The sequence below is a fragment of the Pelodiscus sinensis genome, chromosome 26 (assembly GCF_052426305.1).
Source record: "Pelodiscus sinensis isolate ZL-2025 chromosome 26, ASM5242630v1, whole genome shotgun sequence".
Lineage (NCBI taxonomy): Eukaryota > Metazoa > Chordata > Testudines > Trionychidae > Pelodiscus > Pelodiscus sinensis.
In genome coordinates, this window is record NC_143077.1 from 2,660,505 (window position 1) to 2,675,227 (window position 14,723).

The 14,723-nt window shown below is 69.2% G+C and overlaps 1 protein-coding gene across 1 annotated transcript; it reads left to right on the plus strand.

Annotated features, from left to right (window-relative positions):
* The first annotated feature begins 4,214 nt into the window (after positions 1-4,214).
* Positions 4,215-12,616, plus strand: FAM110D (family with sequence similarity 110 member D). The gene is made up of 3 exons (XM_075908785.2): positions 4,215-4,313; positions 6,040-6,202; positions 10,744-12,616. Exon 3 carries the CDS (start codon positions 11,097-11,099, stop codon positions 12,027-12,029), a length of 933 nt encoding a protein of 310 aa, XP_075764900.2. The 5' UTR covers positions 4,215-4,313; positions 6,040-6,202; positions 10,744-11,096; the 3' UTR covers positions 12,030-12,616.
* Positions 12,617-14,723: the final 2,107 nt, after the last annotated feature.

A 14,723-nucleotide genomic window follows, 5' to 3' on the forward strand; every position in this document is an offset into this window, starting at 1 on the left:
GCAGGGCGGGAGGAGACTTTGCATGCTTCCTCCCGCCCCCAAGCCCTGATTGGCCTGGGGGTGGGGGGTGGGAGGAGCACACAAAGTCTCCTCCCACTGCCAGGGGCAGGAGTACCTAGGGGGAACCACCAGCGGTTCTGAACAGCTGGCAGTACTCTCTCAGAGGGGTGGGGGCAAAGACGTCGCCCCCCCAGACCAATCAGGGTCTGTGGGTGGGGAAGCACAGAAGTGTCCAGGCCCGCCCCTTCGGCCAAGGCCCCGCCCCTTCCAGGAAACCCGGGGCCACTTTAGAAATGTCGGAAGTGGGGAGGGTGGCCAGGTGTCCGGTTTGAACTGGACAGTCAAGTATTTGAGCTTTCTGTCTGGGAAACAAATAGAGAAAATACCGGACATAGAAATCTTGGGTATTTTCTAATTAACTTAGTTTTAGTATCATGAGTATCAGGACGTAGTTGCTACTGCCTGGCCCGTCGACAGGCTCACGCTGTGAGAGTCGCACTGCGTGAGAGGAGGGAAGGGGTTAAGGCGCGGGGCAGGGTGGGCGGGAGGGGAGGGGTTAAGGCACGGGGCAGGGTGGGCGGGAGGGGAGGGGTTAAGGCGCGGGGCTGGGTGGGTGGGAGGGGAGGGGTTAAGGCGCGGGGCAGGGTGGGCGGGAGGGGAGGGGTTAAGGCGCGGGGCAGGGTGGGCGGGAGGGGAGGGGTTAAGGCGCGGGGCGGGCTGGGCGGGAGGGAAGGGAGTTGGGGTGGGCAGGAGGGAAGGGGTTAAGGCGCGGGGCGGGCTGGCCGGGAGGGAAGGGAGTTGGGGTGGGCAGGAGGGGAGGGGTTAAGGCGCGGAGCGGGCTGGGCGGGAGGGAAGGGAGTTGGGGTGGGCAGGAGGGAAGGGGTTAAGGCACAGGGCAGGGTGGGCAGGAGGGGAGGGGTTAAGGCGCGGGGCGGGCTGGGCGGGAGGGAAGGGAGTTGGGGTGGGCAGGAGGGAAGGGGTTAAGGCGCGGGGCAGGGTGGGCAGGAGGGGAGGGGTTAAGGCGCGGGGCGGGCTGGGCGGGAGGGAAGGGCTTAAGGCACGGGGCGGGCTGGGCGGGAGGGAAGGGAGTTGGGGTGGGCAGGAGGGAAGGGGTTAAGGCGCGGTGGGGGGTGGGTGGGAGGGAAGGGGTTAAGAGGTGGGGTGGGGTGGGCGGGAGAGAAGGGAGTTAGGGTGGGCGGGAGGGAAGGGGTTAAGGGGAGGGGTGGGGTGGGCGGGAGAGAAGGGAGTTGGGGTGGGCGGGAGGGAAGGGGTTAAGGCGCGGGGTGGGGTGGGCGGGAGGGAAGGGAGTTGGGGTAGGCGGGAGGGAAGGAGTTAAGGGGCGGGGTGGGGTGGCCGGGAGGGAAGGGGTTAAGGCATGGGATGGGGCGGGCTGGGTGGGAGGGAAGGGGTTAAGGGGAGGGCTGGGTGGGAGGGAAGGGAGTTGGGCTGGGCGGGAGGGAAGGGGTTAAGGGGCGGGTTGGGGTGGCCGGGAGGGAAGGGGTTAAGGGGCGGGTTGGAGTGGCCGGGAGGGAAGGGGTTAAGGTGCGGGACGGGGCGGACTGGGTGGGAGGGAAGGGAGTTGGGGTGGGCGGGAGGGAAGGGGTTAAGGCGCGGGGTGGGGTGGGTGGGAGGGAAGGGAGTTGGGGTAGGCGGGAGGGAAGGAGTTAAGGGGCGGGGTGGGGTGGCCGGGAGGGAAGGGGTTAAGGCATGGGATGGGGCGGGCTGGGTGGGAGGGAAGGGGTTAAGGGGAGGGCTGGGTGGGAGGGAAGGGAGTTGGGCTGGGCGGGAGGGAAGGGGTTAAGGGGCAGGGCTGGGCGGGAGGGAAGGGAGTTGGGGTGGGCGGGAGGGAAGGGGTTAAGGGGCAGGGCGGGCTGGGCGGGAGGGAAGGGGTTAAGGGGAGGGGTGGGCGGGAGGGAAGGGGTTAAGGGGCGGGGCGGGCTGGGCGGGAGGGAAGGGGTTAAGGGGCGGGGCAGGCTGGGCGGGAGGGAAGGGGTTAAGGGGAGGGGTGGGCGGGAGGGAAGGGAGTTGGGGTGGGCGGGAGGGAAGGGGTTAAGGGGCGGGGCGGGCTGGGCGGGAGGGAAGGGGTTAAGGGGCAGGGCGGGCTGGGTGGGAGGGAAGGGGTTAAGGGGAGAGGTGGGCGGGAGGGAAAGGGAGTTGGGGTGGGCGGGAGGGAAGGGGTTAAGGGGAGGGGTGGGCGGGAGGGAAGGGAGTTGGGGTGGGCGGGAGGGAAGGGGTTAAGGGGCGGGGCGGGGTGGGCGGGAGGGAAGGGGTTAAGGGGCGGGGCGGGGCGGGCTGGGCGGGAGGGAAGGGGTTAAGGGGCGGGGCGGGCTGGGCGGGAGGGAAGGGGTTAAGGGGAGGGGTGGGCGGGAGGGAAGGGAGTTGGGGTGGGCGGGAGGGAAGGGGTTAAGGGGTGGGGCGGGCTGGGCGGGAGGTAAGGGGTTAAGGGGCGGGGCGGGCTGGGCGGGAGGGAAGGGGTTAAGGGGCGGGGCGGGCTGGGCGGGAGGGAAGGGGTTAAGGGGCGTGGCGGGCTGGGCGGGAGGGAAGGGGTTAAGGGGCGGGCGGGCTGGGCGGGAGGGAAGGGGTTAAGGGGCGGGGCGGGCTGGGCGGGAGGGAAGGGGTTAAGGGGCGGGCGGGCTGGGCGGGAGGGAAGGGGTTAAGGGGCAGGGCGGGCTGGGCGGGAGGGAAGGGGTTAAGGGGCGGGGCGGGCTGGGCGGGAGGGAAGGGGTTAAGGGGCGGGCGGGCTGGGCGGAAGGGAAGGGGTTAAGGGGCGGGCGGGCTGGGCGGGAGGGAAGGGGTTAAGGGGCGGGGCGGGCTGGGTGGAAGGGAAGGGGTTAAGGGGAGGGGTGGGCGGGAGGGAAGGGGTTAAGGGGCGGGGCGGGCTGGGTGGGAGGGAAGGGGTTAAGGGGCGGGGCGGGCTGGGTGGGAGGGAAGGGGTTAAGGGGCGGGGCGGGGTGGGCGGGAGGGAAGGGGTTAAGGGGAGGGGCAGGGCGGGCTGGGCGGGAGGGAAGGGGTTAAGGGGCGGGGCGGGCTGGGCGGGAGGGAAGGGGTTAAGGGGCAGGGCGGGCTGGGCGGGAGGGAAGGGGTTAAGGGGCAGGGTGGGCTGGGCGGGAGGGAAGGGGTTAAGGGGCAGGGCGGGCTGGGCGGGAGGGAAGGGGTTAAGGGGAGGGGTGGGCGGGAGGGAAGGGAGTTGGGGTGGGCGGGAGGGAAGGGGTTAAGGGGCGGGGCGGGCTGGGCGGGAGGGAAGGGGTTAAGGGGCGGGGCGGGCTGGGCGGGAGGGAAGGGGTTAAGGGGCGGGGCGGGCTGGGCGGGAGGGAAGGGGTTAAGGGGCGGGCGGGCTGGGCGGGAGGGAAGGGGTTAAGGGGCGGGGCGGGCTGGGCGGGAGGGAAGGGGTTAAGGGGCGGGCGGGCTGGGCGGGAGGGAAGGGGTTAAGGGGCGGGGCGGGCTGGGCGGGAGGGAAGGGGTTAAGGGGCGGGGCGGGCTGGGCGGGAGGGAAGGGGTTAAGGGGCGGGGCGGGCTGGGCGGGAGGGAAGGGGTTAAGGGGCGGGCGGGCTGGGCGGGAGGGAAGGGGTTAAGGGGCGGGGCGGGCTGGGCGGGAGGGAAGGGGTTAAGGGGCGGGGCGGGCTGGGCGGGAGGGAAGGGGTTAAGGGGCGGGGCGGGCTGGGCGGAAGGGAAGGGGTTAAGGGGAGGGGTGGGCGGGAGGGAAGGGGTTAAGGGGCGGGCGGGCTGGGCGGGAGGGAAGGGGTTAAGGGGCGGGGCGGGCTGGGCGGGAGGGAAGGGGTTAAGGGGCGGGGCGGGCTGGGCGGGAGGGAAGGGGTTAAGGGGCGGGGCGGGCTGGGCGGGAGGGAAGGGGTTAAGGGGCGGGGCGGGCTGGGCGGGAGGGAAGGGGTTAAGGGGCGGGGCGGGCTGGGCGGGAGGGAAGGGGTTAAGGGGCGGGGCGGGCTGGGCGGGAGGGAAGGGGTTAAGGGGCGGGGCGGGCTGGGTGGAAGGGAAGGGGTTAAGGGGCGGGCGGGGTGGGCGGGAGGGAAGGGGTTAAGGGGCGGGCGGGCTGGGCGGGAGGGAAGGGGTTAAGGGGCGGGGCGGGCTGGGCGGGAGGGAAGGGGTTAAGGGGCGGGGCGGGCTGGGCGGGAGGGAAGGGGTTAAGGGGCGGGGCGGGCTGGGTGGAAGGGAAGGGGTTAAGGGGAGGGGTGGGCGGGAGGGAAGGGAGTTGGGGTGGGCGGGAGGGAAGGGGTTAAGGGGCGGGCGGGTGGCTCTCCCCTGACAGGGCAGGTCCAGCTCAGTGGCCTGGCGGCTCTTGGCAAGGCAGGACCAGCCGGGTAAGTGTCTGTGCCCTGGGCTGTGTCTGTCCAGGCTGCCTGCCCCCGCCCCTCTCAGCTCAGCAGCGCGGCGGTGGGGTGGACGGGAGGGAAGGGTCAAGGCGCGGCGGTGGGGTGGGCGGGAGGGAAGGGTCAAGGCGCGGCGGTGGGGTGGGCGGGAGGGAAGGGTCAAGGCGCGGCGGTGGGGTGGGCGGGAGGGAAGGGTCAAGGCGCGGCGTTGGGGTGGGCGGGAGGGAAGGGTCAAGGCGCGGCGTTGGGGTGTCCCGGGCCGGGCGGGGGAACGAGCTGGGCTGTTGCCCAGACCCCATGCAGCGAACTTGCTGGGCTTTGGCTCCAGCCCCCGGCAATGGGGCTCGGGCTTCTGGTTCCTGCCCCGGACCCTGCTCTGGTGCCAGCCCTGGGTGCTTGAGCAGGGCCAGGCTCTGGGGTCCCGTGCCTGGGGACAGGCCGGCCCTGCTGTGCGCTCCTCTGGGAGCCCGGGATGGGCAGCCCTGGCATGTGGGTGCTGCCCCCGACGTCCGGCTCTGGGCCCAGCAACTTTCCCCAGGGAGGCCAGTTCTGCCTGCTTGGGGGGCTGAGCTGGGCTGCCTGGGGTTTAGGGGCTCTCTCTGTGGGACATGTGTCGGGGACGGGGGGTGTCTCTGCGGGGCACGTGCCAGGGGGCGGGGGGTGTCTCTGTGGGGCACGTGCCAGGGGGCGGGGGGTGTCTCTGCGGGGCACGTGCCGGGGGGCGGGGGTGTCTCTGCGGGACACGGGGCGGGGGGCGGGGGTGTCTCTGCGGGACACGGGGCGGGGGGCGGAGGTGTCTCTGCGGGACACGTGCCGGGGGGCGGGGGGTGTCTCTGCGGGACACGGGGCGGGGGGCGGGGGGGTGTCTCTGCGGGACACGTGCCGGGGGGCGGGGGGTGTCTCTGCGGGACACGGGGCGGGGGGCGGGGGGTGTCTCTGCGGGACACGTGCCGGGGGGCGGGGGTGTCTCTGCGGGGCACGTGCCGGGGGGCGGGGGGTGTCTCTGCGGGGCACGTGCCGGGGGGCGGGGGGGTGTCTCTGCGGGACACGGGGCGGGGGGCGGGGGGTGTCTCTGCGGGACACGTGCCGGGGGGCGGGGGGGTGTCTCTGCGGGGCACGTGCCGGGGGGCGGGGGGTGTCTCTGCGGGACACGGGGCGGGGGGCGGGGGGTGTCTCTGCGGGACACGGGGCGGGGGGCGGGGGTGTCTCTGTGGGACACGTGCCGAGGGGCGGGGGTGTCTCTGCGGGACACGGGGCGGGGGGCGGGGGGTGTCTCTGCGGGGCACGTGCCGGGGGGCGGGGGGTGTCTGCCCTGGAACTGCTTATTTCTGGCACCATGTTTGGGAGGCGAGTTCAGCTCCGGGGGCTTTTCACAGCCAGGCTGCTGCTGGCTCGTTTGCCTCGCCTGGCCCGGCCCGGGGGAGCTCAGCTCCCAGGCGGAGAAACGCTGGTTCAGGCTCAGGGCTGGGTCCGACCCAGAGGGGAAATCCCCGGCAGCAGCCCCCCTTGGTGAGCAGCCGGTGGGGATCCCCAGGGCCTGGTGCTACCACAAGGGAGCGTCTCAGCCCTGGCTGCTGGGCGCTGCTGTCCCAGCGTAGGGGCCTGTGGGTCTGGGTGACTCCCCCCCCCCCCCCCCCAAGTCTCTTGTCTCGGGGCTGGATTCAAGGTGCAGCGCTCCAGGCCAGATTTTCAAGAGCTCGTCTCCTGTTCATGGCAGGTTCATCACCAAGCCGAGCTCGCTGGCCTCTGGTATCCGGACCCACCCTCGCTCCGAACTGCCTCTCTGCCCGGGCAGTGCCCCTGGCGCAGCGTCCTTCCTCTCCCACCCTGGAGTGCTGTTCCTGTGTGCTGTTCGAGACCGGCTGTGCTCCACCCCAGAGGTGGGTGCAGTGAGCCTTACCGCTCTTTACCAGGTGGATGGTTGTGCGGATTAATGTGCATAACATGCTTTAAGGAGCCAAAGGTGCTGTAGCCAAGCAAAACGTTGCAGTCATGGTAGGAACAAGTGTGTTCTGACTCGGAGCAGCGTCTGTCTAGAGTACACAGGGGAGAGCTGGTAGAACATTTTCCTGACAAAATATGCAGTTGTGCTGAAATAAAATATCCCGTAGGGAAACCCCCTGGACTATTTATTTGCATTGCGAGAGCATAGCAGAGGCGAGTGCACGAGGGGCTGTACGTAGAACAGAGACAGTCCCCATCTGCAACATGTGACAGTCTAAAAGACAATCTCTACACCGGCATGTTCTGTCGACAAAACCCTCCAAGCGTCCCCATTGCGCAGAAGCCCAGAGACAGCAACAGGCGCAGGCAGGGCAGGGTGGCAGGAGGGAACCAAACTTGCTGATGTTTTGGACTTTTTTTTAAGCTGGGAAAGGCGAAAGGAAAGGGTTGAGCGACTGTTGTGTTTAGATAGAACAGACCGTTTCCTCTCCCCGTTTCTCAACTTTCCAACTTTCTGCTTCATGAAAATTCTCACCGTTTGGACGCCTCCGTCTCCTTCGGGAGGGAAGCAGAGGTGGCATGGGAGGCTTTTTTCCCCCGAAGGCTGGAAATTCCCCTTTCCTGGTGGTTTAACCACAGTGTCGGAGCTGGGCCATTCGCTCCCCGCTGATGTGATCCCTGCCCTGAGAACTGGAGCTGAAATTCCCGCACTCGGCACGGATCAGGGCCGGGAACCTTTTCACCAGCAGTGCCCTGGGGAAGGCGGCGGGGAATCTGTGCCCTTGTATCACTCTGACCTGGGAACTGCCAGCCTCTCCGTGGGTGCCATGGTCTCCCCCGAGGCGTGGGGTGGGATGAAAGGGCAGGGCAGGGCGTGGCGCTCAGCTGGTGGAGGGTGGGGTGCTGAGTTCAGCATCTCGGGGGACACGGATCCCTTCCTAACCCCACAGAATCAGACTCCAGCTGCTGCCCCGGGCCAGCCCAGACTCCAGCTTCTTGTCTCAGGGTCTCTGTGAGTTTGGTTCCAGGGGGCCTGGCTCTGCCGTCGACTCCCTGCGAGATCTCGGGCAACTTGCTTAACTGCTCCCCCGCACAATGGGACCGAGGCCGACGCGCCTCGGGGGGGCCCGTTTGTCGTGTGCGCAGAGATCCGGAGCTGAGCTGGGCCGGGCGCCCGCCTGACAAGGTAGCGGGGTGTCCCGGGACCCCTGGCTGGAGGGGAGCCGGGGGAGTGGGTGCAGCTCAGAGCACAGACCAGCTTTTCTCCAGCAATGGGCCCAGCCTGGCGTCTGCCTTGGGCTGCCACTCGTAGGGTGGGCAGGCTGGTTAACCCTCCGCTCCCTCCCAGGGACTCTCCAGAGCCATTTGTGCTAAAGGAAACCAGCTGCCTGGGGCATTTGCAGCGTCTGCGTCTGCTCCAGGCCCCCGGCATCAGCTTCAGCACCAGACTTACTGCCCTGCGCCTTCGGCTCAGACCTGGCTGCGTCCTCGTCCTGCCCCGCGGGGAGGGTCCCGCAGGCCGTGGCCAGTGAAAGCTCCAGGAATGAGCCATGGAGCAAAGCCAGGGCAGATTTTGCCCTTCGCCAGTCTGGCCGCAGGCTTGTTCCATGCGGATGGAGGGGGCTGGGGGCTGAGCCTCCAATCAGCAGTGGTGTTGGGACTGGCCCACTGCTCTAAATAGACAATGCAAATGGGGAAACTGAGGCACAAGGGAGTGACTTGCCTAAGGTCACCCAGCAGGTGAGAGCTGGGAGTAGAACCCATGCCCCTTGATGCAGTACTGTAACCACTGGGCCATGCTACCTCCCTGGGGACGCCAGCCCCACCAGCCACTGTGGAGTCACCGCGCCAGTTGGCTGAGCCTTGGAGGGGCTAAAAACAGCCCTTCTGGTTTCCTTTCCGAAGGGAGCCCGTCCCCGCCCGGGCCGAGACGCTGCCATTAGTCCCGGCCGCACGGGAAGGCGAGTGGAGCCAGAAACGCCCTTGTGGCTTTTCCACCTCCTGCTTCTGGTTCCTCCCCCCGGCTCCGCTGCTGCTCCGGGAGGTGGCGCTGGCCGGGCCGGGGTGCTGGGAAGCCTGGGGGGGTCTGCGGCTTTTGCTGCTGGGTGGTCCTTGTTCTGTGCCCCTTGGGGCAGGGAGGGGAGGCGGCTGGTTCCTCTTGGAAGCTCTGCAATAACCCAGCCAGCGTGTCAGGCCGAGCGTTCTCCCCTTCCTGCAGGCTCCGGCCCCGCGAGCAGCCTGCGGCCCCCCAGGCACAGGCCCCGCTCCTGCCCCTGCCCCTGCCCCTGCCCCCTGTGTGCGTGAGAGCCGGCCAGGCAGCTGGGAGCAGGGCGGCCGTGCCACTGGGCCACAAGCCCTCGTGCCGCTGGGAGCGTGGGGGCAGCCAGCAGAGGGAGCGGGAACCTCGCGCCCATCCGCAAAATCCCCGCGCCCGACGTGCGCCCCCCGAGCCCCGCGCCCGACTCGCTCCCCCTGAGCCCCGCGCCCGACTCGCTCCCCCGCGCCCGACTCGCTCCCCCTGAGCCCCGCGCCCGACTCGCTCCCCCCGCGCCCGACTCGCTCCCCCCCCCGAGCCCCACGCCCGACTCGCTCCCCCCGCGCCCGACTCGCTCCCCCCGAGCCCCGCGCCCGACTCGCTCCCCCCGCGCCCGACTCGCTCCCCCGAGCCCCACGCCCGACTCGCTCCCCCGCACCCCACGCCCGACTCGCTCCCCCGCACCCCGCGCCCAACTCGCTCCCCCTGAGCCCCGCGCCCGACTCGCTCCCCCGCACCCCGCGCCCAACTCGCTCCCCCTGAGCCCCGCGCCCGACTCGCTCCCCCGCGCCCGACTCGCTCCCCCGCACCCCACGGCCGACTCGCTCCCCCGCACCCCGCGCCCGACTCGCTCCCCCGCACCCCGCGCCCGACTCGCTCCCCCGCACCCCGCGCCCAACTCGCTCCCCCTGAGCCCCGCGCCCAACTCGCTCCCCCTGAGCCCCGCGCCCGACTCGCTCCCCCGCACCCCGCGCCCAACTCGCTCCCCCTGCGCCCCTGCCCCGCGCCCGACTCGCTCCCCCGCGCCCGACTCGCTCCCCCCGAGCCCCGCGCCCGACTCGCTCCCCCGAGCCCCGCGCCCGACTCGCTCCCCCTGAGCCCCACACTCGACTCGCTCCCTCGAACCCCGCGCCCGACTCGCTCCCCCGCACCCCGCGCCCGACTCGCTCCCTCGAACCCCGCGCCCGACTCGCTCCCCCGCACCCCGCGCCCGACTTGTGCCCCCCAAACCTCGTGCCATCTGCAGCGCTCACTCTAGAGCTGGCACCAACCTCCCTGAAACTGCAGCCTCCACCCTCCCGGGTGCCCCCTCCTGCCACGCAGCATCTGTGCCCCCCGCCCTCTCGCCGGTGGCTCCCTTGCAGCGTGGCGGGTGCGGGGCTCGGGTCGAGGGCAGCATTCCCCTCCTTTCCCGTCCCCTCCTCGGGGCTGTCCGGGTGCCCGGCTCCGGGGGAGGCTCACACCAGAGCCCTCATCTAGTCCCAACACGTGGGGTGCCCCAAGCCCCCGCTGTGGGGGAGGTGTGGCCTGAAGAGATTAACCCCCCCCACCCGCCACAGACTCGTGTCTCCCTCCCAGCCACTCCACTGGGCTGCCCCTCACCTGCTGTGGGGCCTGGTCCCATGGGCCTGGCTTTGTTCTGGCTGCGGGGCCTGGACTCTGCCTCCTCCCAGCCCTGAGGGCATCCGGGCACGGGCGGAGTGGGGCCGGGGGGGCTGTAGCCGAGGCCACGTTACACTAGCAGGGTGGGGCGCAGGGAGGGGAGGGGGCCGGCGGGTGGGAAGCAGGGCTGGGGTGGGAGGTGGGGTGCAGCAGGGCTGGCCGGGGAAATCGGTAGGAGGAGGGGCAGAGACCCAGCCAGCGGGAAGCAGGGCTGGTTGGGGCAGTGGGGCTGGCCAGGGGAGACCTGCCGGGAGGGCAGTGGGGGAGAGAAGCGGCCGGCGGGAGCGGGACTGACCCGGGTGCACACAGATCCTGGGGCGCTGCCCGTCCCGGTGAGGCTCTACCGAGTCCGGCCCCAGGGATTCCATCCCGCCCCCCTGCCCTCCCCACAGAGTTGCGCTCTGCCTGGCTGGTAGACACACTGGTGCAGTGTGAGCGTATGGACCAGCCAGGCAGTTCGTACCGAGGCACCGATACTCCTAACAACAAGAACCTGACCTAATTAGCCAATCCCCGACATTTCACCGGGCTGGTGGTTTCTTAATTTGTTTCCCGGACAGAACCCGCAAATACCGGACTGTCTGGCTCCAAACCGGACACCTGGCACCCTAGATGCTGCCTGTTCGAAATGCTCCTTCTCTGGGAGCTGGGGGGGGGTTGGGTTTATCCCTGTCCCCTCCCCCCAACCTGGGGACGGGTGGGTGGCTGCTGCCCGTTGTCCCGCAGGGTGGTGGCCACTGCCACGTTCCCATCACTAACCCTTCCCTCCTCTCCTTGCAGGGGGAGCCGGGCCGAGCCGGGCGCACCTTCCCCGCGGCCCCGGAGGGCGGCCCCTGTGGTGGGCACAGAGCCGGGAGCTGAGCCCCTCTGGCTGTCCCGTCTGGATACCGGCTCCGGCGTCAGGGCGCAGAGCCACGGCCGTGTCCCGGGGCCGGCGGAGCACACGCAAGAACCCATTGGACAGCCTGGGCCTGTCAGGGCGTCCGTGCCAGCGTCCCCCGCGGGGCTTCCCCTGGCCGGCGGCTCGGCCCCGTCCCTGAGGCTGAGTGGCGGCCGAGGAGGCCTGTGTCCCCCGGAGCGGCCCCTTGCCCGCCGGGCTGCTCAGGCGGGGCCCAGTGTCTCTCTGCAGGCAGATGGAGGTGGGGGGCGGGGGCCGCACCCCCAGTGCCGTGGAGAGGCTGGAAGCCGACAAGGCCAAGTACGTGAAAACCCAGCGGGTGATCAACAGCCGGCAGGAGCCGGTGCTGAGCAGCGGCCCCCCGCAGCCGTCCCCTCGTGGCTGGAGGCGCCTGACGCTCCAGCAGTGCCACGAGATGTGTCAGGGCTCGGAGCGGGGCCGCGACAGCCCCCCGCCTGCCCCCCAGCCCCCCGTGCCGCGCCGGGGCAGCAGCAAGCGCCTGCTGAGGCCCGACTCGCTCATCATCTACCGGCAGAAACGGGACTGTGCGGCCCTGCCCGAGGAGACCGCCCAGGGCCACGGCCTGGTCCGGCGCCTCTTCCAGGGCCCCGGGAGAGACAAACACCCCGACTCCCCCGCCGCCAGGGGCCCTGCAGACAGGCAGCGGGGCCCGGAGGGAGACCAGCCCCCCAGGGCCTGGCTGCCGGGGGAGAAGGAGGCTGCTGGGATGCAGAGCCGGGGGGGCCGCCCCGTCAGCATGAGCACCAGCCCCACGGAGCCGCCCCCCCCGGGCAGCCAGGCCCAGCAGCCCAGCCCCCCGAGGGAGGCCAAGCGGGAGCTGAGCCGGGGCTGCTCCCTGCCCCTCTCGGAGAAGGAGCGCTTTTTCAGCTACTGCGGCCTGGACCGGGAGCTGGTGGAGGGGCTGGGCAGGGAGGGGTTCGGGCCGGCCCGCTGGGACGCGGGGGCCCCCGTGCTGCGGGGCAGCGTGGGCTGGGCTAGCTCGGAGCGCAGCGGGACGGCCCCTTCCAGCGGCGGCGAAGCGGGGCCCGAGGAGCCGGGCCCACGGCTCTGCGCCAGCGTCTCCATCGTCGAGCGCAACGCCCGGGTCATCCGCTGGCTCTATGGCTGCCAGAGAGCCGGGGCCGCGGCTCGCGAGTCCACGGTCTGACGGGCAGCCCTGGCCTGGCCTCCAGCGACCTCCTGGCTCCAGGCCCGGGGCAGGATCCCCTCTCCAGGGCGGGGGGCCGGAGGAGCCCGGGCACCCACGGGGCAGATCCTTCAGCCCTGGGGAGAAACAGGCCCCCTCGGGCTCCTCCCACTGCCTGTGTGTGCAGTTCCCGGGGCTGCCAATAGGGGGCCTGCAGTGTAGACGGGGGGGGGCGGGTGCTTCCCCCCCCTCCCTGCATGGCCTAACCCTGCAGAGTGAGAGTGCAGGGAACACCTCTGAGGCCAGCACGCTCAGCGGAGCCTTCCTCCCGGGGGAGGTCGGGCGGGGGGTCGATGCGGCGGGGCCGGGGCGGGGGTTGGGCTGCACCCTGCAAGTGGGGCTCCGGCTCTACCCAGCAGCGCCGTGGGCAGCCGTGGCACCTGGCTGGCCTGGCCCCGGGCCCCCCACGCCGCGTCTGTGCCACGAGAAATTGTTTCCTTGTGGCTGGTTCTGCAAAGTCGTGAATAAAGCTGCAGTTAAAACCCTGCCGTGGGTGATCCCTGCCCGGCGAGGGGCCCCGCAGGCGAGGACCCACTGGCCTTTCTCTGGACTCTGTCCCCCTCCCCCGGGGGGGCGGCGGGGCGGGGGCTCGGCGTCATTGCGAGAGCCGAGCAGGAGGTTGGACGGGGAGGTGCCTGGCCGATGTTCCCTCTAACGTTTTCCATCCATGTGTGGAATCATTTTTGTGGTGTGCACCAAGGCATGTGTGGATGTGCACCACCAACAAACACTGCAGCCGGCTGCGGGCACTCTGCCAATCAGCTGAGTGGCACCTGAATCTCTCTTGCGGGGGGCCAAGCGCTCAGCGTACAGGGAACATGCGACCCCCCCCCACACACACACTAGCAGAGTACAGCAAGATCTGCTTGCTCGGGGCTGGTGGGCCAGCTCCCTCCAGGGGCCTGCAGGGAGCTACCAGCAGGCTCTGCCCCCCGACACCCCCTTCCTGAAACACCCACCCTGCCCCGCTTCCCTCTCCCAGCCTGGGCAGCTGAACAGGCACCCCACCTGTGCCCCAGGGATGAATTCCTCCTCTTTCCCGGAGTCCCAGGCCCCCTGATCTGGGCCTCCCCCTCCGGGGACAGGGAGTCTCTGGTGCCTGCCGGCTCAGGAGCTCAGCTGTGATGGATGGTTCCTTTCCTCTTGGCCTTCAGCGTGCAGGGGGAGAGGAATCGGGTTCTCTCAGTGCAGCGCTGAGCCCGCCGACTGTTCGTGTCATGTCTCTCCCTGCCTCGGGGGGGGCCATGCCTGCAGGACAGATCCCCTCCCCCGGGCTGGCTCCCGCCGTGGCAGGGCCTGTCATGCTGCCGAGCAAAGGCTAACGGGCGAGAGGGGCTCTCGTGGGCCATGCAGAGGGAGGGCTGTCGAGAGCAGAGTTCCCTGTAAACCGTACACCTGGCGGCCGCCCAGGAGAGATTCAGCTGCCACCCGGCCGATTAGCAGAGCGCCCACAGCCGGCAGCGTGTTTGGACGGGTGGTGCACATGTGCACATGCCGATGCAGCCAGCTGAAGTTGTTTAGCCCTGCAAGATAATTAACTGTTGATATGGAAATACAGCTCGTGCTGGGCTGGGGAAGGAATCCGGGGTGTGGTCGTGTAAATCCAATTCAGCCAGGGCTGACGGAGGAGCGGGTGTTAGAATGGAATGTGCTGTATTGGAACTAATTTGGGCTGTTGTGGCATCACAATCCATGCTACCCCTAAATGTGGGAACTGTCAAATATGACCCAAGTGCTTGCAGGAGAGACACCATCACTGCAAGGGGTCTCAGAGAACAAGCCTCCCCCGTCCAGAGTTGAGTGAACAGAGTGGGGGGAAAGGGCTTGAGCCAGCCTGCTTCATGTTGGCCAGGTGTGAGCGGTAAGACTGGTTCAGCCTGCCTTTTTCCTTTCCCCTAAAGTAGACTCCAGCGGGAACCTTTTCCCAGCCTAGGTAGTGGCTAAGGAGTTGAAATCACTAAATGCTGAAGTCACTGGTTTGGCCGGAGGCAGAGCCATTGTGAGCAGCTGGTGGGAGCAGTGGCAGGTGGTCAGCAGGGCGGCTGGCGGGAACGTCTGGTGGAGCAAGCGGACCACAGGAGCAGCTCAAAGGTGGCATGGCCTCAGGCACAATGAGTGGAGTCCTCAGGATGAGGTGTCTGGGTCTGCGCTGAGTGGACAGAGCTGTAAGTGGGGCCTTTGGAGTGGGGTACGGAGAAAGTTTGGGTAGGTGAATGGAACCCTGGCACTGTTGGACTGGTGAGCCCGAGAGGCAACAGACATTGCTCAGTCCCTCGGAGCTGGGACGGTTACTCGGGGGGGGGGGGGGGGGGGCTATGGACTCTGTTCGTGGTAGTTCCCCAAGCTAACGCCATGTGACCTCTCTCCCTCTTTCATTCAAAGTTTCTTTTCCACGCTCAGGCTATGTCTACACGGCAGGCTTTTTGCACAAGAACGGCTGTTCTTGTGCAAAAACTTGCGGAGGGTCTACACTGCACGCGTGTTCTTGCACCAGTAAAGCGTCGGAAGAGAGGGCTTCTTGTGCAAGAGTTATTCCTCTCCCCATGAGGAATAAGCCCGCTTGCACAAGAGCTCTTGCACAAGAGGGCAGTGTGGATGGTCAACAGAAACCCCTATGGCTAAAATGGCCATCAGAGCTTTCTTGCACGAGACAGC